Here is a 27,693-nt window from a genome sequence, read left to right on the forward strand (position 1 = left end):
TTTGTTTTAGTTTTAGGTAAAATTAAATTTTATTTTTGTATAAATTAGACAAAAATAATCATAATTGTAATACGTTATTTCATAAGTAACCTAATTTCGATGAAAAAAATTGTTCATATTGAACTTAACTATGTATGTATGTAAAGGATGAAAAAGATAAGCGGAAAATAAAGTTTCAAAAAAAATAAATAATAATTTAGTTCATAGTATAAAGATTTGCATAGTTAAGTGAATGAAAGTATTCAGAAGTGGGTTCGTTTATTATAAATCATAATTCATTTAACTAAATATTTATTATCAGCAGCGCGCCTTCATTATTGTCAAGTACTTGTAGTTGTTTTGCTGGCTTTTGTATTGGTATTTCTTTTTAAGATTTTAAGCTTGATTTTATTAAATTATTAAAAATTGAAATAAATACATAGCTATATATGTAAATATATGTAATATATAAAATTGTATAGAAATCAACAGAATTTAAACTAAGTTAAACGTGCTCTCTTTTTGTTTTGTTTTTGCATTCGTATAAAACTTTTAAAGTTTTACTTAATGGAAAAAGTTTAGTTTTTTTTACGTTTCTTCCCCTCCATATATAGTACATTAATATTAACTAGATTAAGTTTAATTGTAGTTAAGTAAAGCTAAATTAGCTGGAGCTTTTCATTTCGGCTTCAATTTGTTGTTTTGTTTGTTCATAACACTTCCTTCTCAGTGCACACCATTTGAAATGGTGGGTGTACGTTCGTAGGTGCGCCGATGCATTTCATCAACACTCTTGAGGTAGTAGGTGCCCGGGAATAAAGCACTGATGCTGCCTGTGGGCGTATAGGGTGCAGCATGATTGTTCTTTTCACGAATTTCCATCAGTTCTGAGAACACTTCGGGAGCCACCTTTTCGCGAGAATTCAACAAAGGCATAACATAGTCTAGTTTTTCAACGAATTTCTTGAAGACATCGGAATTTGAGGTCACTTTAATAGAGTACATGGACGCTGCCAATCCAGATCCATATGAAAATACAGCAATACGTTTTCCCACTAGATTTTCAGGCTTTTCACTGACCAGCAGCGATACCAAACCTGAATATACCGAAGGTGTGTACATATTACCAACTTGGCTGGCCAGAAGCAACGACTTTTTGGTCTTTTCCTCAAAGACATTGGCAAATTGTGTCATGAATGCCTTTTCCACATCACGATCAAAGTAGGTGCTGGCCAATGTGTGGTTGTTAAATTTTTCCAAAGCGGGATATTTTTGGGCACGTTTTGTTTCGTCGGTAGTTAGCAAAAAATCATTGAAAACCAAACGAGCTACAGATTTTTGTACCAACTTGCAGAAGGGTGTGTGGAAGAGAATGGCATCAAAGTTGTCCAAACCTTCTTTTTCATTTTGAGGATTGATTTTTTCGAATTTCTTACGATACAATTGATAGCAGGTATCTAAGGCCGAGAGATAACATTGAATAGACAATTTGCCATCAACTGTGGGATATTCTGAACTTAAGTCTGGCTTATAGAAATCGTAGGCATGTTCCATGTGTGTTGCTCTGAGGCCTCTTTCGAAAACCAAAGGGGCATTTGGTCCCACCAGCATTGCAATGGCTCCAGCACCACCCGTTGGTCGGGCAGCACCCTTGGCATAAACAGCAATATCTGCACAAACGGCCAAAGCTAAACGTCCATCCCAGCTCGATGATTCAACCCAATTAATGGCATTGAACAAAGCAGCTGTACCACCATAACAGGCATTTGTTGTATCAATACCTTCCATGTCGGTATTACCACTGTCGGCAAACAGTTGCATGAGTACGGATTTTACAGATTTGGATTTATCTACAATAGTTTCGGTACCAACTTCAAGACGGCCAATATCGGCTGCTTTAATGTGATGTCTTTCCATAAGGCGGGTTACAACAGTCAGGCACAGGGAATTGACATCTTCACGATCCGAACAGAAACCCATTTTCGATTGACCCAAACCAATAGTATATTTACCGGCTGAGGCACCATCGAACTGTTCCAGTTCGGTTTGATCGACATATTGTGAGGGGAATAAAACCTCAATGGCTAGAATACCAACATTTTCGGGCCACATTTTTGTTTATTGACTATTTACAAACAGCCTTAAGAAGTTACGAAAGAAAATAAATGGTAAAACTGGAAAGAAAATAAGAAGAAAAAAATAAATGATTATATTATTATAAATAAATCTAGGGGGATAGTATTAAACTTAATCACTCTGTTATAATTTTAGCAAAATATCAAGAATAAGATAAATGGAATATGCCTGTCTGCAGACCTGCATTTAATTTTACCCTGACAGACGACTGTTTATGCATTTACCAAACAGCTGATTGCTGGTAAACAACTGTTTTGTTGTTGTTTGCAATGCAAATTGTGTTGTGCATAGCATGAATATGCTCTCTCTCTTACATGAATATCGGCTCTCTTTCACAGTATTGTCATATTGAAATACCTAAATTCACTTTGAATTCAGTTTGATTTTGCGCATTAAGAATGTGGATAATGCACGAGTTAATGTGAATTAAGGCAGTTAATATCCTTGGACACACTAGAGGGTTTCATTGCAACAATTTCATGAAACCAAGGGTTTCTGGGTCGAGTTCCATACCACAGTAATATGATGAAATTGCTGTAGTGGGCAACTCGATTTAAGAACACCTAAAAATTTCAATGAAACCACTCTAGTGTGACCTTCGACATTGCAAATTACGGCTTCCGTCCGTCTGTCTAGGGTAAAACATAGAACAAGAGTTTTATTAAATTAATCCGTTATGATCAGTTCCTAGTGTTTCCGGAAATGATCAACATAATATATAACCGTTTTCTATTTTTAAATATGTCTTTGTGTGATTCTTTTTCATTTTTGTAGCGAAATGCGTTAACATCGCACAGTGGATGCATTCCTTTAGGACAGTGCGATTAAAGATTTTGCGAATAAGGATTTTGATTAAAGTGAAAAAAAAATTTAGGAGGATATACCCGAAGGAATGGACGGATATATTCCATTTGTTAAGTGGATCTTATTGTGGGAGTTATTACTTTCGATAGATTTTGCAGCCACCAGTCATTGCAGTCGATAACCGTTTAATTTAGAGCCAATATACCAGGAAGCATGGACTTGCCCACGAAAAACATGATATCGCTGTAAACAGGATCAGAAGGACTACCTTCGGTAAAAATTTCTAAAGGATCCTCGAACAGACCGTAAACTGCACTTAAACAAAAATGTTGAACTTTTGTGAGGTAGGTACCCTAAGAAGTGGATCGATATGGCCTAGTTTCGAGTTTAAACTAAGTTTGGACAAAATATTACGAGATCCAACGTTTGGACCAAATCGGTTGCTCCATTTATGAGATATCGCGCGTTACATGTTATTGAATATTTTTGAACTTTAAAGGGGGAGGACCGGAAGGAGTGGACCGATATGTACCATCTTTGCTCTATCTAAGATTCGAAGAAATATTACGATATGCAATGTTTGGACCAAGGCAGTACCGAAAATTGTAGGGTTTTTTATACCCTCCACCATAGAATGGAGGTATATTAAGTTTGTCACTACGTTTGTAACTACTCGAAATAATCATTGTAGACCCCACAAACTATATATATTTCTGATCAGCGTGCAATTCTACATCGATAAAGCCATGTCCGTCCGTCTGTGGAAATCACTCTAGCGTCCTAACGGATTGACGTAGGTGGATGAAATTTTGGGAAAATCTATTATTTGTACGTAGGTGGATGAAAATTTGGGAAAATCTATTATTTGTACGTAGGACTTGTGGTATTGAAAGCGGGCTATGTAGGTCCACGCTTTCGTATAGCCCCCATACAAAATGACGCGTCGTCGTTTTAAGGAATTTTTGAGATATTTGTCCCATTTTACCACCGAATTGGATGTAATTTGGTATTTTGTGTCTCCAGAGGCCAAAAAACATTTCTACCAAAGTTGGTTTATATAGATCCACGTTTTGGTATAGCCCCCATATAACGCCCCATATAAAGTACGCGTCATTTTAATATATTTTGAATGTATTAGTCCCATTTGACAACAGAATAGGCTGCAACTTTGTATTTTGTGTTTCCAGAGGCTAAGCAACATTTCTACCATAAAATGTTTATATAGGTCCACGTTTTGATATAGCCCCCATAGGACGATATCTCACGATTTTCGGTATTTTAAAGGTTTTGACCTCATTATCACACCGAGATGGCTGAAATTTGGTATTTAGTCTTCGTTGGGGGTATAAAACTTCCCCCCAGAAATTTGTGGGTATAGGTCCGCGCCATCATAAAGCCCCCATAGAATGGTAACTTCCGATTTTCGGTATTTTGAAGGTTGTGGCTACATTAATCCACCGAAATGGCTGAAATTTGTGGTGGAGGGTATAAAAAGTTCGGCCCGACCGAACTTAACGCTTTTCCCACTTGTTTTTACAGATTTTGGGGCCTTTTCCAAATTCTTCATTTAGAGGTTATGTCACAAAATTGGTTACACAATGTTCATCCGCAAATTTCCGCAGCTAACCCAGCAAAACTTGACGGAAGGGGTTCTTTGCGATGACGTGATTTCATGTCATCTTTTGCATTGGTTCAAAGGAAGTCGTGAAAGATCCGATCTTTTCAATAGGATTTGAACCAATGCAAAGGAAGTCGTGAAAGATCCGATCTTTTAATCAGCATTTGTACCCATTCCATCGATCCAATAGAGATGATGTTTGTGTTGTTATTTACACACCTGTTTATTTTCATTTTGGTATGTTCCAGTACTGCAAAAATCTACTAATTTTTACTATTTTTTCCGATAACATAAAGGAAAAATTGTTATCGTAGTAAAAATAAGTAAATTCTTGCAGTTTCTGGAACAGACAAAAGTTGTTAGAACTGTCGTCGTGATGTTGTCTTACATTTCCTGCATATTAAACAACTAAAACTTCTAAACAATTGGTATTATATGAAGTCCCAACCATCGAGCTAAAAATAAAATCGGACTGCACACATTGCTATTTTAAAAGTTCCCTTGTCTGTTCTAAATCTGACATAGAATGAAATCAATCAAATGTCGCTTCTTGGAATTTGAAAAAAAAAGTCCGAAACGAAAAGGAACAAGAATCTGAAAATAAAGAAGAAACTACTTTTGGAAATAAACAATTAAAAATAAATTAATTAAGCATAAATGGTATTTTCTATAAAAAGTCTCTCCTCCCCGTTCGTTACATTTTGTTCTTAGAGATCCCTAAAGCAAGCCGGGTTGTAGATCCCTACATATTTCCGTCACTAAACAAAAGAGTATAAATTACCAAAATGTTGTTATAAAATAACAAAATTATAAAATAAAAGTAATTTACGAAATAAAAATACTTAAAGGAGTGCATTTGGAGTCCATGTTGAAATCTGAACTGGTGATGGCATGGTTTAATACCATGGGTGATGGGAAGATAATTGAAAAAACCTTTTGTAAGATGAAAGAATATCAGTTGCGGAGAACGGAGGAAGTAATCTTTTGCGATGCAGCGGTGGTGATTACATTGCAATTTTGGATGTAAACTTTTGAAAAACTAAACTGATAAATTAATTGTAGCTATTTCATGAATTCGTTTGAATTAATAAAGAGTTTTGTTTTTCATGAAAACCATATTTCAATACAGCATTTCCATTTTCCAAACAAGACATGAAAATTTCATGCCAAGGGGTTGGTGAAAATGACATGCCAAAGCATTGGTTAAAATGACATGTCAAAGCATTGGTGAAAATGACGTGTCAAAGCATTGGTGAAAATGACATGTCAAATCATTGGTGGAAATGACATGCCAAAGCATTGGTGGAAATGACATGTCAACGCATTGGTTAAGATGACATGTTTAGGATCCAGAAAAGAACGTCATCTTTTGGGGTCCACGCTCATATAAAATTCATCGATGAAGATGCTAAAAAGATGACATGCTAGATCACTTGCACCCATGATTGAATGTCATCTTTGCATCGAACATTTTGCTGGGTAACTTATACATTTTTTAAATCTTGACATCTAAAGCTAAAAAAAAATGCTAATGAGGCGGTAGCGATACTAGTTAAAAGCTTATGGGAAGTTAGTCAAAAAAGCAAAATGTTACATATTTTAACATATTTTGTTGGCTGTTATTATTAATATACAAGGATCACTATGCTCAGATGAAATGATATCGAAAATAAGCTCATATCTTGAATAACAACTTCCATTTTAGAAATCGCTATATATATTTGATTTCATTTATATTTTTGTTTTATTTGTAAAGCACTTTATTTTTTCCGTTTTCAACGCACTACTTTTAAGAATGAACACATATTTTTATGATGCTCCCATCAGATAATACCGTTATAAATTGTCAAAACATTGTTAGTACAGTGAATTTTGGTATGTTTATAACACTTTTACGCTCATAAAAGTGATATACGCAGACATAACATTTTTAATTTTTGTCCTATGGGCGCATCCACTGTGCATTAATGACAAACGAAATAATGAAATCTGGCAACGACCACTGCTTTATCATTTCGTCGTGTGTGGTTCATTCGTTCAATTTCATTAAGCCCGCGGCACACACGTTCCGTTGTGAGACGCGTTGAAAACAACAACCCAAGATCTATTTAACAGGTCACGTAAGTAGCACAACAACAACTCATTTTTGGCGGAAAATTCTTCAATATGTCAAAATGTTTGTTTACGTTTTCATACAATTTATTCACAATAACAAAAAATTTGACAGATTGAAACCAATCAGCTGGACGTTTTACGCCACCTTAATATTTCATCATGCAACAACCACATGAAAAATGTGAAACTGATGCCAAGTTTGTTCTTGAAGTTTTCATGTGATTGTTGTAACGCAACGCTCAACGCGCAACTAGTAACACACTAACGTACAATGTCAGAAAAAATTTAACAAGTATTTTTTTAATTGGTCCGTTTTGTTTGTTGTTTTTCCGGAAATTACAAAAATATCAAACGAAATCTTGTTTAATCTTGTAATATGTGTCTGTGATGCTTCTTCTTCTCCATATTTCGTGGTACAATGTATTCACATTGATGACAAACGAAGTAATGAAATCTGGCAACACCCATTGCTTCATCATTTTCGTCGTTGATCATTTATTGTTCGGTTGGCTCGGTTTTCATTGGTGTATTGTGAAATTATTTTATGATATAAAAAATGTTTTAAAATAAATTTTATTATTAAAAAACCAATTCAAAAATAATTACCATAAATTAATAATGGGTCGATAATGTAGACACTAAGTGAAATAATTGTAAAAAATATTTCGGCAAAGTGTTTGCGAATGGTAAAGAGAAAGGATTGACACTCCTTGCTTTGACGCGGAAATAACACAACAAAAAATGTGTAAACTTTTTAAAGCCATTATACGAAATTGAGGGCAAATATGAAATTAATAATAAAACTATTTTTTATAGAAAACAAGGAAATATTAAGCGGCGTTTTTTTAACTTTTTGACAACCGACGAAGTTGCATGCAAGAATGAATAAGAGACACATAGTAGAAAAGCATGTGCGCAAAGAATATTTTTTTCATATTTTCACAAGTTCATGCCAAATCAAAACGGGTATTGTAAATCATAAAACTATAAATGCCCCTAAAACAGGACTGCACAGATACATGGACATTATAACGTGGCGATGTTAAATCCTTAAAGGGTTAGCTCTATCACAAGTATTCTTTTCCGGTGAAAGTGAACAAAGTTGTTTTATATAAAAAAATAAAACATAAAATATTATTGTTGTGAAAACATTCCCATGAGTGACAATTTATTACAATTAAATAATATCGCTTTGTGGGCAAAATCAAACATGTATGTATTTTTTTTATTTATTTATTATTATTAATTTAACAAAAATTCAACAGTTGCAGTCCTTAGTTTAAAAGAAATAACGCTTGATTTCATTCTGAAAGGTCATCTCTTTGGGAGAGAGGCCAGATGAACGAAAAATGTTTCTCACTAGTTGTTTCTTCTATGAGGTATGTTCAGTGCTTTAAAATGCTTTATTGTTTTAAAGCTAATTGAATGAATGCAATTGCCACTGTGGTGCAATGGTATGCACGCCCGCCTTGCACGCTGAAGGTCGTGGGTTCGATTCCCCGCCCAGGCAACATCAAACGTTTTTCAGCGGTGGCAAAATACCCCTCAGTAATGTTGGCGATAAACAGTAGGTCCCATATCATTGAGCTAATATGAATCGGGGTGTACTCATTGATATGAGAGAAGTCTCCCTTGTCCCTTCAGGGATGTTTATGGAACAATTATTATTATAAGTGAATTTGAATCTATGTATTTCGTTTCCAAATCTATTTCGCTTCACTTGATGCTTAATTATGTAGCTCTTCTTCTTCTTCTGTGCATACATTCGCCGCCACATGTAACAAAACTGTCTTAGTTTAGTCTGTTAGTAAGTTTAAAATATGTAGCATACTTTTAGGCGAAACATATTTCATTTCTTCATATCAGTGTGGTCAATCGAAATGATATTTATAAAAGCGGCTATTTCTCAAAACACTGTGTGAATGATAAAAACGGTGTTTTTTATGTGGAAAAAATGGAATTTGGTGTTTTTACCATCTTAACGTGATTATCTGATTAAAATTAACATTAAAATAATCTTCTAATAGGCAAAATTTTCAATTAAAAATTTTAAATCTATATAAAGTGAGTGTAACGACTTCCAGAAAAAAATCTTCGTAAAGATCCACGTTTTCATATAGAACCCACAGAACCATACCGTCAAATTTTTGGTATTTTTGGCAGATTTAGTTTCAAAAATTCATATTACAAACAGCAGAAATTTGATCTTTATTTTTTCCTATATATAAAAGTCTAGTTATTGAACATTTTCGATAAAGATTCGCCTTTTTGTGTGATTTTGGACATTTCATAAGTTTAGCCAGCCTAACTAAGTACAATCTATTATAATAGAAGATTTTTATTTTTTAATATACTAGAGGGTGCAAAAAGTTCGGTCCGAATGCTTCTATCTAATATTTTTAACAAATGAACAGGCTTTCCAATACATTATTAAACATTTAACATATTGATTTAATGCCAAAACATGTCTTAATTTAAAAAGTAAAAAAATCGAAAACTATAAAAGCCACTTTCTCTGCGTTTCTGTTAATAAAAATGACCATGAATTAAATATAAATATGTAATTCTTCAATGGTTGTTGTAATTTGTTTTCTTTTCTGTTTATAATTTTCAAAACCCAAATCTTTCTGGCCTGGTTTAAAAACAAAACAGTAGATGTTAGTTTTATGATTGCGTTATTGACTGACTAGCCTCATCTTTTTTTGTTCGTTACCATGTAAACAAAACACAATGGGTAAATAAAATCATGAAGAGAGTAAATAAAATCAGATTGTTTGTATGTGGGGTTTTAATATGTTGATGTTGACAATATAAAGATTTCTCAATGGGGTTTTGTAATATTTGTATATGTAACACAGTCCATTGGAAATTTTGTAGGTGATTTCCGGTTTTTGATGATACAAACAACTAATTTTGTAAACATTCCAATTTAATATATAACGCTAATATACCAGCTAATCAAAAGACAGCTTCAAGCTTAATATTCTTATTGCTTTGGATGGATTTTCATCAGCACTGTTTGTTGCTTAAATGAAAACAACAACAAATCCTAAGCAAAACCAAATCTTTGGTTATTTTTATGCAATGAGGTAATATAACATTTCCACTAAAAGCCCATGCTCTGATCGCACACACACTTGTACACACCTCAACAACTTTCTCCTAAAACTGTAAAAGAAAACAATCTTTAAATCACAATGAGCTGCAATTTAAAAAACCATAACAGCATAATTTTTGTCGGTACCAGAGATATTAACCAAACATACATATTTTCTCTTTACAAAATGTTTGCTGCTGTGTTGTTGTTGTTGCTGGTAGAGTGCAGCAGTCTTCATTGTAAATGAAATAAGCCCGTCAGACTTTCTGACTGGAATATAAACGAGAAGTAAAACAGCGACGACGTTTGCGCATCGTTTGTCTGTTGTGTCATATAAAACACGGAAAGACCGGCACAAGCCTCACTCATTGGCTGTGTAGAAGACCCGACCACTTAAGCCAGTTTTATTGTAAACGAAATATTAAAAATATTTTACATATTACGAGGATGGCTAGAAAATTACCATAACATAAAGATGTGTGTTATTGTTGACAGAAAAAAAGGTGTGTGGATCAAAGTCAAGTTTTGACTCCAAGTATGCGGTCAGGTGATGACAATTTCGAAATACCAAACGATGCTGTTTTATGTGATAAATTACATATGTAAACGCCTAATAAGGGAATTAATTGTCAATTCAAATGAGGAATTTAACAAAAACTCATGTTATGTAATTGCACAATAAAATCTTGCAAAATATAGACAAGTTTTTTTTTTAACAAGATTTAGGTCAAAGTAATATTTAACTTAAACCGCCATAACTTAGCAAAAAACACTCTCTTTTTTAGCTTTAGGCATAAATCTATTTGACTAAATCATTCTGAACATAGTTTTTATTAAAAATCATTTAAAAAAAATAATAGAGAAATAAATGTTTTCAACACCCATGCCCACATAGGATCACTTTTCTTGTTCTTAAAGTCGTCCCCAATAAAAATACCAATTTATAAATATTTTGTAATAATTTCCTCATCAAATGCAAGGCATTTTAAAGAAGGTAAAAGTGCAATGGTATCCACCGTGGTGCAATGGTATGCACGCCCGCCTTGCACGCTGAAGGTCGTGGGTTCGATTCCCCGGCCAGGCAACATCAAACATTTTTTAGCGGTGGAAAAATACCCCTTAGTAATGTTGGCGACATTTCCTGATTATTTCAGCCATGTAAAACTTCTCTACAAACTGGTGTCTTAAGACACACCGTTCGGACTCGGCGATAAACAGTGGGTCCCTTATCATTGATCTAATATGAATCGGGGTGAACTCATTGATACGAGAGAAGTCTCCCTTGGCCCTTCAGGGATGTTTGTGAAACAATTATTATTATTATAGAAGTGATAAATATGTGAAGGAAGCGCTAAAATACAGACAGTTCCTAATAAATGAATACAATTATTAATATAATAATACTAATATAATACTCAATACTCCGGCAGACGGTTTAAGTAAAAACCATGCTGTAAAACTTTATATTTTTCTATCATTTTATATATCCATTTTCTATCATATAGAAGTGATAATCAGTTCGCATAGAAGTCGATATGTCTGATGATCTGCCTAAACCAACAGCGAAAACAGGTCACATAATTTGGTGGTTGCGTGGGTTCGAATCTTCGGGTTTCCTTTTTCACTTACAAAAAAATGATCTTGGCCCTAACAGGCAAAGTTTCAAAAATAAAAATGTAATTGTGTTTTTCCTAAGAACATTTCTTAAATGGCCCTATTAATTAATATTTACATTGAAGCTTTATTTTCTTGTTATAGAAATGTATTCTTTGAACTGTTCTTTACTATTGCTCTGTTCAAGAATATGCAAGAATCGATTTTTTTGAACTTATTGACAAATTTATAAAGGGAAAAATGTCAAAAATAATAAATGAAATTCTGAAGAATTCTTTATTTTAGTATAATTACAGATCTTACATAGTCGACATCATCAGTATTTTTTCCTTAAGAACCCCGAGGTGGCACTTGTGTGGCTAAATTCCGTCATAATAAATCATCACATCTCAGTTAAATTTTACACAAATATAGCTGACAGTAAGACCCTGTTTATATTATGGCCTTTTTGCAGGGTTAACTTCTTTATGAGGATTTGTTTGGTTTGTTTAAACCCGGTTATATATAAACGCACTATAAGGCTGACTTTGTAAAATTATTTAAAAATGCACACCGTTACAAAATCTACCTATTGCATCAGTTTCTACCTGATGCTTATTTTGTGTGTATTCTGCGTTTAAAATGAATAAAAGTTGATGTTTATATAGAAATATATATACATCGACTTAATTAAACCTTTTGTAATTCATTACAATTTTTGTTTTTCCCAAGAACATTGAATTTTCTTTCCCATTGCACTGAAATTTTCCAATGAGCAGAGTAAAATTATTTTCCGTTACACCAAAACATCAACCACCAATCTGACAACATCTTATCACATGACGTTTGCCAACACAGAAATTGCTCAGTTTTTGGCGGTGATTTTTTAATCAAAAGAAAAAAAAAGATAAATAATAAATTTTCCACAAAAATGTGAAGATAAGTCTTTACCATTGATAAACATATCTTTTGTTGAAAAAAACACAGTGAAATGATGGTTACAAATAATATTCACTATTGTGTCTTCCCGTCTTTTGTACTTTGAAGAAATAACAATCTCTTCATTTCATGTATGAATTTGTAGTTCTTCTTCTTCCTTTCAATCAGCAACGTATGAAGTACGTTCAGTGAATAATAAAATCGCGTTCAGTTTTGGCAATGTATAATTTTTCCGTTAATACATATGAATTGACAACCTGGCAACATTGCATTAAATGACGTTTAAAAACACTGTAATTACATAGTTTTTGGCGGTGATTTTCTTCGATCGGGTGCAAAAACGATTCTTGACAACTAACAAATCAAAATTAAAAAGAATAATAATTTTCTAAAAAAAGTGAAGATAAATTAGCATTTATAATTGATACATACATATGTATATATTTTTGTAAAAATGCAGAGAAATATTGACTTTAACGGCAAGATTTAGGTACAATGTCTTTGTAATATGCTGTTTATATTTGCAGGGTTAGCCTTGTTTATGAGGATTTATTTGACATATAGGCAAAATGACATCTGAAACCCAGTGGGCTTGTTAAATCCGTTTATATATAAACGTACTATAAGTCTTGTGTCAGACTATGAAAAATTTCATGAAAATGTTTTGAGCTTATGGGTAAGAAGGGAGAAAGGGAGCTCCTTCACCTCCGCTCTCTCCAAAAAGCTAAAAAATTTTCATGTGTTATATTCAGTGTCTGGCACAAGAGTTACTTTTATTGGTCTTTGTAACTTTCAATGGTGGAAATGCGACATTTAAAACTAGAAGTTGATTCAAATATTTATGAAATTTTTAAGAAATAGAAATCAAAAGAAAATAAATATCCTTATATATTTGCAAAACAAATTATTTTTCGTTTAATGTGCGAATTTGTAGTTCTTCTTCTTTTTTAATGAGGTACGTTCAATGAATAATCAAAATCACCTGTTACCCGTAAAGTGCGTTCAGTTTCGACAAAGTGCAGCTTAATTGCCAGCTTAAAAACAAATCAAATCCTCCGAATCCTCAAGAGTGAATTATTATAAAAATACATTAAACTTAATGCTACTTAAGTAAAATTGTATTCAAAGGTCATTGTTCATCATGTTTACTAAAGTGTGTCGCGCTGCAATTTTTTACATCGGAATGTGTTTTTCGCGAAGCTTAGTGTCGTTCTCTAATTTGTTTATCGAAATAGTTTGTGAAATGCAAGTGCGGGATATAGTTTAATACAACAAAACGTGATTTAATAAAAATGTTCGTTGTTTTTTTATATCTTACAAGAAATTGTCAGCTCTAATCCACAAATTGCTCCAAGTGTACTATTGAAGTTCTTGGTCTATGTTCAGTTAAATAATTTATTTGCAATTTCAAACTGAAAAACAAATCGGGAGTGATATTTATAAGGGACATTTACAATAGTTTGTTCAAACACTACAGTTAATTGTTTACAATGGAGGCTGGATTTTAAACCACAAGCTGTTCGTTTCATAGCGATGGGTGGCGGGCGGATCTTCGAATGCGCAAATATTGTCCTCTTCTGCTAAAGGTAAGAAAAACCTTATGTGTTTGATTTTTTTCAATTTTTGGCAATTTTAATTGGAACAGGTAAAAAAGTATTAGTCGGCTTTAATGACAGAGATAATACCCTCAGCCTGTGTATATTGAAACATTTTTTCCCAAAAAACGAATGTGTTTAGGGGATTTTAAAATTTTTGATTATTTATTAGGATTAATTATCAAACGTTTTGCGGAGGAGATACTAAAAAGAATGTATCTCCAGCCACTACATATGGTGCCATAGCGGGTTTTTTTACAACTTTCGGGCTGTTGTTTCAAGAAGTATGGACTTGCGCCTGAAAAAACTTTTACCATCGTAAATGAGGCAGCGAATGCAAGTTGCTTCAACAAAAATCAAAGTTATTCGATATCAGGTCTTAAAGTGAACTTATCCGAAATTTTGTGTGGGGGGTACAGGATGGAGTAGACAAATAGACTTCATATTCGAACCTGATCTATATCTGGTAGATATATTTGGATGTGTGAAGTATGAACCAAATCGGTCACTCACATCAAGCGTTACCGTACAAACAATTTTTCCGATCATTTTTGATCTATTGTGGGGGAGGTACCTGAAGGAGTGGACCGATCTTAAATAAAGATTGCTCAAAATATTACGAAGCCTACATTTTGAACCGAATAGGCAGATCCGTTCGAGAGTTATATTGTGCTCCAACCACTACACACGATTTCATTGGTTTTTTTTGCAACTTTCAGGCTATTTTCTCAGGAAGTATGGACTTGCCCCTTATGAAACTTGTACAGTCGTATGGGGACGGTGAATAAAAGTTGCTACAACAAAAATCAAAGCGATTCGAGAGATGGCCCTAAACTGAACTTTTCCGAAATTTTGTGTGGGAGGTACCCGAAGGAGTGGACCGATTGAGTCCATATTGAAACCATATCTAAGTCTGGTACACATTTCACGATGGGCAAAGTATGGACCAAATAGGTTACTCCCTTCAAGAGTTATCGTGCGCACAAAATTTCCGAACATTTTCGAACTTTTGTGGGGGAGTTACCAGAAGGAGTGGAACGATATAGCCCATCTTCGAACTTGAACTAAGTTTGGGCAAAATATTACGAAATCCAAAATTTGAACCGAATTGGTTCATCCGTTCGAGAGTTATCGTGCGCTCCAGCCGGGCAGACAGACAGACAGACGGACATGGCTAAATCGACTCCAAATTGTCTGAAACACATTTCGTCCAAACATAGTTAGGGATGATTTAAGACGAAAACTTTAAAGTTAATTTACCTGTTGACTTTAGGCTGAAAGAAGCGAAATCAACTCTAGAAAACATAAAAATGTTGTCCTGGTCCAAACTAGAGCGAGTTCATTGAAAACATTTCAAGAAATTAGATCAGGAAATTCACAAAAAGTCAACATAACTAGTAAATAGCGGATAACAGTTACTTCATTTTCGAACCATGTCGAGTACAAAATATGACACCAATTCAACATGACTGGAATACTCAGGAAATAAGCTCTAAAAATCCAACGGTGACCAGCTAAATCGGCTAGTTGGCATGATAAATATCGAAAGGAGTAACTAACATTGTAACAACTTTGCACATTGTAAATTTATTTCAAACCGAAATTAAATTCCTAGTTCCAATTTTTCATCAGATGTAGTTCCTGATATTCTTATAACAACTATAAAAGTTTTTTCCTTGACCCAAATGCTTTAGTCAATCCTACGGCTGGGGTTGTCACAAAAACTATCGTAAGAAATAACTCCTAAAGGTAGATCCAGTTCTAATACGGGCTTGGATAATGTTTTTACACTATCCAAATAATGTGGATAGTGTATCTAGTCCGTTTCTTCAGGTACTTAATCTGCAAAAATTCAACACTTTCGAGCTTTAATCCAGTTTAAGTCCATTTCTCGGATTTCTTTGTGATCATGTTGCCAAGCTTATTATCCACACTTCACTCAATAATAGACTGAATGAATGAATTCTTGCAATATAGAAGGATTGGGGCTATTAGTAGAATAACAAGGCTCACTGGTTACGATATCTGCACCATAATAATCAAAAATTTACACTGGAAACTTCTAAAACATCCTTTGTCACCTAAGGAAATGATGGTTACTTTCAAAATTGTCTGTTCGTAGTACATTAGGTCACCCACATTTAGATGTCGCCAAAGCCGATTGAACCATTTTTCCTTGTTCTTTCGATTCTTCATTCATTGTTCTCTAATATTGTCTTCCCATTGAGAATCTCATCAAGTTCCTAAATGTTATACTAACAACATCAAAAATCCTCGATTTATTACGAACACTTTCATAACCACCTCGTATTAGCACATTGTCTACATTCCAACACATATCAAAAAGACAAACAAAATACATAAGTACATATGTACAAACGTCTCAAGAGTTATGAGCATAATTTGTCCAAAACAAAATAGGGTGTTAATTAGCCAGGTAAACCCCGTGGGAATTTGGGTCATTACCAAAGCACTTCTTATTGCAGCAAACGAAGCGTAATTCGCCATATACATTAGCTACTACATGTTTAAATTAATTTTGGTATTGGAAAGTAACAACGTCAATTTTGCAATAATTACAAAAACAATGGGGGATTAGTCATCAGCGATCCATCGATCATTCACCATTGCATGGAGAAATACCCCACTTTTCTTTTTAATTTTTCAAAATTTGAAACAAAATATAAACAAACGTTGTTTGCTTCTTGGAATCAATTGTTTTCTTAATTTCAATAATCACGTCAATTGTTTTGTTTTTTTTTTTTGCTATTATTTAAAAATAAAATTAAGGATATTATTGGAAATTAATTTACTTTTTTTTGTTTAAAGCACAAATCCTTGTTAGCGTTTCCGATTTTGTTTTCACTTTTGTTTTGGTTTCACCAGTTTTTTTTTATTTTTTTTTTGTTAATTTGCGAGCACAACCAACCGTTTAAGTGAAAACCACTTGTATAACTGACAGACCGTCTGCCAATGAATTTGGTTAAACACTCACTGATCATCATCAGGCACAACCGCTACAACAACAACAACAACAACAACAACCAGCAACAAATAGAAACCTCAAAAAAATGTTTTTGAACGTAATACGACGTACACTATGAACTGAGCAATACAAGAATTTAGGCCCAATATGAATGATTTGGCTGGTTTGAATGGGCATTCAGTCATTCAGTCGTCCAGTCGTCCGTCTGTACGGAGAGAAGTGGCGCTATTGTTTATACATTAACTGATTGACGCTGCGCTGATTGTATGCATTAACGGCTGTTGTTGCTGCTGCTGCCGCCACTGAACTTTCGCACAGCAAGCACCACTGGAGGAACACCACACTCACTAAAGGTCTGGCGTGTGTAATCTCTTTTCTTTTTCGACAGAAAGAAAATAGTTGCGTCATAACAATAAAACTGTGAATATCTCACTTTGTTTATTTTCAATCGTTTACGACTTTGTACTTTGTCTTTTGTTTCAATGCGCGTTGCCATTGGAACTCTATGGGCTTTTCATCTTTCTATTTTAACTAATGCTAGGGGGGCCATCACACCTTAACTGTTCTGGAATTGTGCATAATAACTGTGACATTTGACAGCAACCACTTATTTGTTCCTTTGCTATTACCATGTGCAGCTTATCTATATGTTGGAATAGCTGATAAGTTTCAGACGTTAATAGTTTATTTTTATCAATTTATTGGATTATTTTATGTTTGTCCAATTGGTGGCTAGTTAATGGGAAATTTCGGAAAGTCATTTGATAAGATGTTCTAACTTTAGTTGGGTAGCTGAAGAAGGCGGTTGATGTTTTTGTTATTGGATAAAATTGTTTTATTTATTTTTTTTTTGTTTAAATTATTTCATAATTAATAATATTTTAAAATATCGCGTTCATATATCACCCCAGTGGCCTATTTGATTTGCTAATTCAAATATACATTTTGTGTTTTTTTGTCATCGTCCTCTCGAGCTGTTTTTTTTGTTATTTGAGTAGGCTATTTCCTCATTTTACAAATGGAAATTGCGAAAACTTTGAACCTCTTGTTTTTATAATTTGCAAAACAGTATCTGTGAATATAAATAAAAAAGCTTAAACTCAGCAATAATGCCAGAGGTGTCTTCCATTGCAACTAGGGCTTTGGGTTTTCCCAGTTTTTATCATTCCCGGGAAACGGGAATCACATATTCGCCATTCCCGGGAAATTTGTTAAGATACAAGCGTGGGTCAATTTTTCTTTGATTTTGCTGTCTTTCCACATAGTTATATGAAATACTACACCGGTTTCATCTAGTACCATTTTTTAAAGGCCCAGAGCTAAATTTTCAGTGACTTAAATTCCGGAAAATTTTTGCGGCGTTTTTTCTCTATCGAACAAAAACGAGAAACATTGTGGAAAATGCATGGATAGGATTACGAATTGGCGCCACATCCACCACGTTCTCCGGACTCAGCCCACAGTGACCAGTTCCATTATTCAAAGCTAAGGGAATCGCTCAAACAATGATATAATTAAAAAAAAACTCACATTTTGTGGACCTCCAAAATATTATGTTTTGGAATTGATCTTACTTACTTAGCTGGCCCATTACAGAACATTTGTTCCATATACCGAACTAAGAAAAGATCTCCAATTCTCTCTGTTTCGTGCTTTGCTTTTTGGAATACCGCGCCTTGTCATCTCTTCATCCATTTGTTTGCGCCATCTATTCTTTGGCCTGCCAATTCTGCGTGCACCGCCATGTGGCTCGAATTTATACGCCTTTTTAGCGGGTTCATCATCGCTATATGGCCTACTCAACGCAATCGAGGCATCTCGATACGTTTAACTATATTGATGTCGTTGTATAGCAGATACAGCTTGTGGTTCATACGACGTCGATATTCATCGTAAACGCAGATCGGTCCGTAGATCTTTCGAAGAATTTTTTCTCAAACACGCCAAGCACTGCCTTATTTGCTTGAGCAAGTACCCAGGCATCGGAACCATACATCAGCACGGGTAGTATCAGTGTTTTCTAAAGCGTTATTTTTGTTTGACGAGTTGTGGCTTTGTTTTTGCTTACTTACTTAAGCCAAAGTAGCATCTGTTGGCCAATACAATTCTTCTTTTTATTTCACAACTGATGTCGTTTGTTGTGTTTACGATGGTACAGAGGTATACGAAGTCTTTTACTACCTCAAAATTATAGGAACGAACCAACTTCAACAGTTGGTCCGATCTCAATGGACGCATTGCGAGTCGACACCATCAATTTGGTCTTCTCGCCGTTTAACGCCAGACCCACTTTAGCAGATTCTCCTTCGACATTCATAAAAGTATCGGTTACTTCTTTTACTGATCGTCCCATGATGTCTATATCATCAGCATAAGCAAGTAACATGTGACTATTGGTGTAGATTGTGTCACTTCATTTGACGTTTGTCTCTCGTATAACCTTTTCTAGCAGGATGTTAAAAAGATCACACGAAAGGCTGTCTCCTTGTCTGAAATCTCTTTTGATACAAAACTCTTCGGAGAGGTTCTTTCCTATTTTAACTGAAGATCTTGTGTCAGTTAGAGTCATTTTACAAAGCCGAATGAGCTTTGCGGGGATACCAAATTCAGACATGGCTTTAAATACCTTTGAACTTAGCGGGCTGTCGATGGCTGCTTTATAATCGACAAAAAGGTGGTAGGTGTCGATCTGCATCTCTTGGGTCTTCTCCAGGATTTGCCGCAGGGTAAATATGTATCTGGTCAATGGTGGACTTGCCAGATCTAAAGCCGCATTGGTATGGTCCAATTATTTCGTCGACCATGGGCTTTAGCCGTTCGCACAATATACCTGACACTATATTATAGGCGATAGCGGGAAGACTTATGCCCCTATAGTTGGAGCATAAAGTCTTATCTCCTTTCTTATGGACGGGACACAGGATGCTCAGGTTCCAATCGTCGGGTACGCGTTCTTCCTGCCAGATGGAGCTAACTAGCTGATGCATACACCTTATCAGCGTGTCGCCTCCGGTTTTAAACAGCTCGGCTGGTAGGCCATCAGTTTATTGCTGTCTTTACCTCATCTTGGCCGGGTGGTATACATTCAATACCATCTTCTGGGGTTGGATCTGTGGTATCTTCGTCGACTTCGCTACTATTGGATACCAACAGTTTGGAAAAAATGCTCTTTCCATATCCTTAGCACACTATCTGTATCAGTTACCAGATTACCTTGCTGGTCTCTACAGGAGGATGTGCCAGTTCCAAAGCCATCAGTTTGATGTTTCACTCTTTGGTAGAATTTACGGACTTCATTCTGTCTTCTGTACGTCTCGATTTGTTCACACTCCCGCTTTTCCATCTCTCTCTTTTTCCTGCGAAAAAGACGTTTCTCCTCTCTCCTTTTCTCACAATACCTCTACTACTGATTGTAAAGTAGCCCTTTTTTCTCTTCGGTAGCAGCACGACACTCCTGGTCATACCATGGATTCCTTGGTGGAGGTCGTATATCCAAGTACTGATTTTGCGGCTGTTTGCATGGAGTGGGCAATGTTTTGCCATTGTCCTGATATGTTATCGGGACGAGGAGTGCTTTGATTAAGCAGTTGGGCCAGTTGAGTGGAATATGCTGTGGCTATCTGTTGTGATTACAGCTTACCGATGTCTAACTTCCGTGTTGTGGCTGTTCGCACTTTGTTTGCTACGTTTAAGCGGGTTCGTACCTTTGCTGCAACCAGGTAGTGGTCCGAGTCTATGTTTGCACCTTGGAACGATCGTACATCCAACACGCTTAATGCATGTCTTCCATCTATCACAACGTGATCAATTTGATTTCTTGTTCTTTGTTCTGGCGACAGCCAGGTGCCCTTATGAATATGGAGATGCTTAAATCTGGTACTGCTAACTACCATGTTTCTTGCAGCTGCAAAGTCTATCAGCCTCACACCATTGTCAGATGTCTCACTGTGGAGACTGAATTTCCCGACTGTTGGGCCAAAGATATTCTCCTTTCCAATTTTAGCATTAAAATCGCCTAGTATAATTTTAATGTCATGGGCAGGGCAACGGTCATAAGTTTCTTTTAAGCGCTCGTAAAATATATCTTTGGTCTGTTCGTCCTTGATGTTGAAGAATTTTGCTTTTAATCGAATTGCAGCGAGTCTTTCATTCACTGGGGTGAAGCTGGAGACCAGATGTTTTAACCTCCGACCAACTACAAATCCGCAATCAAACTCATGCTTTGTGTCATGGCAGCTATAATACAGTGCGTCACCTTTAGGTGTTGTTGTGGCGCCTTTCCCGTTCCATCGTATTTCCTGTACGGCAGTAATGTCGGCTTTGTACTTTTCAAGTACATCTTAATGAAGGGAAATTTTGACTGGGATAAATAAATTATATGTCTGTTCCAGAATCTGCGAGAATATACAAATTTTTACAACGATAATAATTTTTCCTTTATTATATCGAAAATTAAAAAAATTAATAGATTCTTGTAGTTCTGGAACAGACCATATATTTCATATGATTACTCTGGAGTTGAAAAAGTAATGGAATTTTCCATCCACCCTAGTATTTTTATAAATAAAAACTTCAATAAAATTAAGTGTCATTATTGATCTGTTCCAGAACTGCAAGAACCTACTAATTTTTACTATTTTTTTTTGATATCGTTAAGGAAAAATTTTTATCGTAGCAAAAAATTTTAGATTCTTGCGGGTTCTGGAATAAAGCATATATGTTTTCTTTTGCTATTGGATATATTTGAAAACTCAAAATAAACCAATCTGTCGACATTAAAAACATTTATCGACATTTTCAAATTAAAAGTTAATGCCAAGAAGGTCCACCTTTAAATTTAATGATAACTTTTATATTTAAGTTAACAGCTATAAATCTGTTCTGAACATTCAAACTATAACAAAAGAAGACTTATAATAATGGGGGTAAAAGAGTCTCTCTTGTGTGTCGAAGGACACTTATATGAACCAGGACAAAGTTTTTGGCCCGGATCTTAACTTTTTTCCTGAAAAAAAACTTGTGGAATTAATTTATTTCCAAATCTTTTTTATTTCCTGAATATGTAAAATCATAATCGAATTCAGTTTCCATGGTATAAAAGAGACGGGCAGATACTTCCTGATTATAGGTTTTTAACTTTATTCATTCATTCCCGATTTCCCGGAAAATATGATTTTGTTTCCCGGGAAAATCCCGTAGCCAAAATACCCAGAAATCCCGGGAGTTCCCGGTGCGGGAAATCCCTACCCAAGCACCAGACACTAGCTGAAACGTTAGTTTAAAAAATATTTTCTGATGGTCGTGGATTTTTAGGAATATTTTCTGAGGGGCTTGGATTGTTTATGAATATTTTGTGAGGGTCGTAAAATATTTAAGAATATTTTCACAGGGTCTTTGATTTTTATGCTAACGAGCATTTATGCTAACGAGGATATATACACTTTCACACACCCACACCCCGGTACAAGTTTCATCAAGGGCAAGTCCATACTTCCTAAAAAATATCGTGAAATGTGAAAATGCAAGATAAGTCTCAAACGGATCTGCCCATTCGGTCCAAAATTTAGCCTTCGTAATATTTTGTCAAAACATAGTATAAGTGCGAAGATAAGCCATATCGGTCCACTTCTCAAGGTACCTCCCCTACAAAAGTTCAAATTGTTCAGAAAAATTTTTCGGACGATAACTCTTGAAGGGAGTGACTGATTTGGTCCAAACCTTACAAATCCTAATATATCTATCAGATATATATCAGGTTCGAATTTGGTATATATTTGTCCACTCCTTCGGGTACCTATCACACATCATTTCGGATAAGTTCACTTTAAGACCTGATTTTTTTGAAGCAACTTGCATTTGGTGCCTCAATTACGACGGTAACAGTTTTTTCAAGGGCAAGTCCATACTTCTTGAGAAAAGAGCCCGAAAGTTGTAAAAACCCCTATGGCACCATATGTAGTGGCTGGAGAGCACGATAACTCTCGAACTAATCAACCGATTTGGTGCAAAATTTAGCCTTTGTCATAGTTTCAGTTCGTAGATAGGCAATACCGGTCCACAACTTCCGGTAGTTCCCTCGAATATTTAAAAAACTGCGCAACACTTTTGAACTTTAATCCACATTTTGTCGGTTCAAATTTCCAGAAAGGGCCACAAATCTCTAAAGAGACCCTAAATACATTCGTTCTGTCCGTAGATGAAAGTTTCAATTCACATAGGCTGAGGGTATATCTCTGTCGGCAAAGCTGACTGATATTTTTTTACTTGTTTAAGAATATTTGTAAAGAGTCGCAAAGTTGTTAAGAATAATTTCCTAGATTCGTGTATTTTAAGAATATTTTCTGAGGGTCTTGAATTTTTAAGGGAATATTTTCTGAGGGTACTGAATTCTTTAATAATATTTTCTTTTCAAAATATTATTACTTTTTTAACGGAAAGAGAAACATTAACCTTTTTTGTAAGGGGATTTTCAATTTTACAATTTTTGGAAATTCAATATTTTTGTTTCCAGCGTTTTGGAAGTTTCCATACTTATTTCCCTGAAAGACACACAAAGACCAGAAGTACTACTAAACTTGCAGTCATAATCACAACAACTACCCGAAAAAATTTTAACACGATACGGGATATGGACTCGAAGTGGATTAAAGCGTAAGGGTGTTGAACTTTCGTGAAGGAATCGAGCGATATGGTCCATCTTAGCACTGGATCCAATTTTGAGAGTCATTCCTTCTGATAGTGATCGTGGCAACCAGTCATTTTATTCGCTTACCCTTTGATTTTTTAGAGCTTTAGGGACCTTATGTCCGCATGCATGGACTTACAAATTTTTTGCTAAATCATCGGATATTCAATTCGCAGGTTGTCATGATACCCAGTCCCTTCGAGAGTTATCGTGCTCTTAACATTTTATCGAAAATTTTGGATAAAGACCAAACCTCACACTAAATTTCGGAAAAGTGCAGTTTAACACTTGCTCTCGAATCGTTTTAAGTTGTTGGGCAAGTCCATGCTTCCTGAGAAAATTGTTCAAAAGCTTAAAAAACCCTACGGCAACCATGTGTAGCGGCTCGTGCGCACGACAACTTTGGGACCGGACAGTGCGTTGGTTCAAACTTGGCGTATCGTTATATGTCTGCGAATCTTAGATAAAGTTTGAAAATAACGCTTATCGGTCCACTCCTTCAGTGCGAAATTTATTTTCTTTACCAATTTTAGAGGTTTTTTATTTCCATATTTATTTCTAAAAAGGGAATATTTTTGTAGATTCGGCGAGAATATTCATAATTAAGCGATTATTGTAGTTTTTAAAGTTTTAAAATATTGATTTTAAAAGAATTTAACTTTTTAAAATGTATTTTCCTTGCGGAAAATTCCGATGGAAATATTCGTGATTGGCCTATATGTTTTTCCACGCTTCCTGACATAATGGTCCAAAAGCTCTTAATTATACAGTGAACAAATGCAATGACTGGTTCAATTCAATTCCTTCAGGTAGCTCCTTCGCAACACTTTTGAGGTTAAATTCATATCCCAATTTTTTGTCGTCAAGATTTACAAAATTCTGAAAATCCCATAAATGTTTGGAGAAAAGGGTTTTACCGACTTTTTAACTTATTTTGTTCTATCAAAATGTATATACCCTCGTTAGCCTAAAATTTGAGGTTATATAGGGGGAGGGGTTTATTTCGGTGTCCTTGTTTCAATAGTTTCTTTAAACGGTCCGGTTTTTTATAAAATCGCACAAAACATACAAAAGGCTGTCTTCAGATTTTCAGCTATGGACTGTGTCTAAAAATGGCTATGCGACCCAAAGTTTTTCTACATTAAAGTTTTCGCCCTGACTTTACATTTTAACCTCTAAATCATGTCAAAAACTGGTTAAGTAATTCGACATTTTCTAAATTCTAGTTGTACATTTTCGAAGGGGGCCTTTAACCGGAGCATGAACTCTCTCTTTTAATAATTCAGCTCAGTTACAAAACGACAACGCGATTTGATGTTTTACTGAATTTTCCTACCTTTAAATTGTCATTGGTAGTTCTGCTTGGTCTTAAGATTGGATAATGCAGTTTAGAAACTTTAACACAGTTGTAAAAATGTATTAATTTATGCCAATACTTCAAAAAATTGCCAAAAAAATCTTTGCTCCCCTGAAATTTTGCAATTTTCGATTTATGAAGTTTTCAGCAAAAACCGCAGAATTACAACCCGCTTAAAATCATTTGCAAATTGGAAATGCATATTACTGCATGCATGAAATGCAAAATTGAATTATGTACATATTACTATCACGGACCCGTATACATAATTTCTATAAGTTCACAAACAGGTTAGGTTTACAATAAAAATTCAAATGGAATTGCAGGTTTTGCACTAAATTTCAAACGATTGTAATAAATAAAAACTGTACACGCTTTATTAATATTAAACCAAATTAAGGTAATTGAACCTGAAATGTTAATTGAGACAAACATGCATGTTGATGATACAATTCTGAAAATGCAAGTTCGTTGTAAAAAACAATTTGCGGCATTTTGTATACACTTCCTTTCCCTTTGGTTTTATTGAAAACACAATTGGCTCACAATATTCTTCGCATTAATTTTAGAGGGGGATTCTTAATAGAGGACAAAGTGCAACTATCGGCCATAAACGTAGTGTAGATTTTTCAAAATTTCACCATACAAAAATAAATATGGATACTAGAATTAAATATTATATTCAAAATTCACATTGAAACGCAATTGCCGCACAAATTTCCTCCTTTGCATCATATTTATCGCTGTTTAATAACATAGAACAAAGTGCAACTGGCGGCTACGACCACTGAATGTAGGAGATATGATTTTATATACACAGTCTACACCGAATAAGTGATACAATTGATCAATTACGTTTCATTCAAATTGTTAAATCATTCAGATGACATAGCATGAAGTTGTATATTAACAATTTGAAAATAAGCACAATTAACCCAGACTGATGGGGGTTCATTTTTAAATCAAAACTATTTTGATTTTCATCAGTCTTGAAAAACTCAGACATACATTCTTAACTTTTCGAAAATTTACACATGGGGCCTGGTGGCTATAAATAACCACAATTCAATAAAATTCCAATTCGTGTTTTGAATAGGAGCTGGGTATCCAAGTGCTTTCTCATGGCTGGTAGGTTATCTGTTCAGATTACCGACAACAAAAAGGAAAATGTTACTCTGACCCAAATTTAGTTTTGCCAATATTGGACCAGTTATTTTTCCTTCAAAGGAGTCACACGCTATTCGACTTAGACATGCTAACCATTGCACCACAGTGGCTAACCACGATTAGTCTATGAATCAATCACATAACGTGGTATATGTCAATTCCAAATATTCCAAACTCCATTCAAACTAGATGTTTAAAATGATATGAAATTATGGGTAGAATATGCTCCTCGGAATTTACCACAGATATTGCTTTCCGTCCTGATTCTTTTAAATTATAATTTTCTTTTGCAATAGCCGGCCTTTGACCGGGTATTTAGGACTTTCTTTCTTTCCATAGGAGACTATGGACAGATGCAAGTCTCGGGATCGGGCACAAAATTGTCTTTTAAATTCAAATTTGTTCTAAATAGAAGTCCTTCAGCCGGGGACTTAAGACTTTCTCCTATGGACAAGTGAAAATCTAGGGAACGGAAACAAAACTTTAATTTAAATTATTAATTTTTATCTAGTTAGCCGGCCTTCAGCTACATATTTTAAGAACTTTAAAGGCCTATATCTCGGGAAGTATGGACTTCCCAGAGATGGCATATATATTTTTGTATTCAGGGCAACGAGACCTACCTGTGGTAAAAACGTCAAAAAAAGGGTGTGCGCGTGCATTCTTATGCCGAAAATTGTGTTCCTGTTCCCGAGATTTGCACCTGTCTCAACATCCCGGCCGAAGGCCCCCTTTAAAAGAAACATACGATAAAAAAATCGAACTGTCGGTAAAGGAAATTTGTTCCTGTTCCTCCTAAATGAATACCATATATTCAGAGTCAACTGTATATAAACAACAACAAAAACGTTTCCCATATCACACACCCGCATATACGCAAAGACACGAGATTGACAAACTCTTCACCATAGACACATGCAAGCATATTAACCAATCACAATTGGTTTTCAAGAACATGCTATTGGCAAAAACATAGTTTGGCTGTCTGGAACGAATCGAAGAAAATACAAATTGAGATTATGATGAATGAAAATTACAATATTGGTTAAAAATACAAACACTCTACTACATTACTCAGACATTATCCCATTGAAGACGACCCCCTCACAGAAACGATTAAACCTCCATTCATTCTTAAAATCCACTTCCTTTATCCGGTCAACACTTCATACACTTTACCATGACATGTTGCATTCACCAAATAAGGTGGTGGTGATAAGGAATTAATATGTCTCAAGGGGGTTATTACATCATGCCCCCTTTAGAGGTTGCGCCGCTATTTCACAAAATCCAATCAAGACTACGATGTAATCTAATACAACAACGCAACAAGAGAATGAACGAAAAAAACTTTCACTTATATTTTCTTTTTTCTCACTTCTTGTGTTGGACGGACGTTAATAGATGGTCAAGAGTTGCACTAAACACTAATTAAACTTACTTTGTTTTGATTTCTTTTTTGTTTGATAGCTTCGCTAAAGGCGGCTTTTCTGGTAGCACTTTCCAATAAAAGTTAATACAAAATTTTATTTAAAAATCCCTGGAAATTGTTCCCTGTTTTCTTTCTTCTTGCAAACACTCAACTTATTGACAGCCACACGACAATTGCCAAGATGGGGTAT

The 27,693-nt window shown here is 35.0% G+C and overlaps 1 protein-coding gene across 2 annotated transcripts; it reads right to left on the bottom strand.

The window, feature by feature from the left end:
* On the bottom strand, nt 1-27,693 carry Hmgs (hydroxymethylglutaryl-CoA synthase). Of its 2 annotated transcripts, none has more exons than XM_073991988.1 (2): nt 27,513-27,693; nt 1-2,153 (listed from the first exon to the last, which is right to left on the bottom strand). In XM_073991988.1, the coding sequence occupies exon 2, from the start codon at nt 2,089-2,091 to the stop codon at nt 706-708; it is 1,386 nt and encodes a 461-aa protein (XP_073848089.1). In that variant the 5' UTR covers nt 2,092-2,153; nt 27,513-27,693; the 3' UTR covers nt 1-705. The 2 variants fall into 2 exon arrangements, with proteins under 2 accessions (XP_073848089.1, XP_073848091.1); XM_073991990.1 differs by lacking the exon at nt 27,513-27,693 and adding an exon at nt 16,690-16,867.

This window comes from Musca autumnalis, unplaced genomic scaffold (assembly GCF_047663935.1).
Source record: "Musca autumnalis isolate F117 unplaced genomic scaffold, ASM4766393v1 scaffold_5, whole genome shotgun sequence".
Taxonomy (NCBI): Eukaryota; Metazoa; Arthropoda; class Insecta; order Diptera; family Muscidae; genus Musca; species Musca autumnalis.

Coding starts and splice junctions, on each gene's coding strand:
- Hmgs (XM_073991988.1), bottom strand. CDS start 2,091: ATGTGGCCCGAAAATGTTGGTATTCTAGCCATTGAGGTTTTATTCCCC.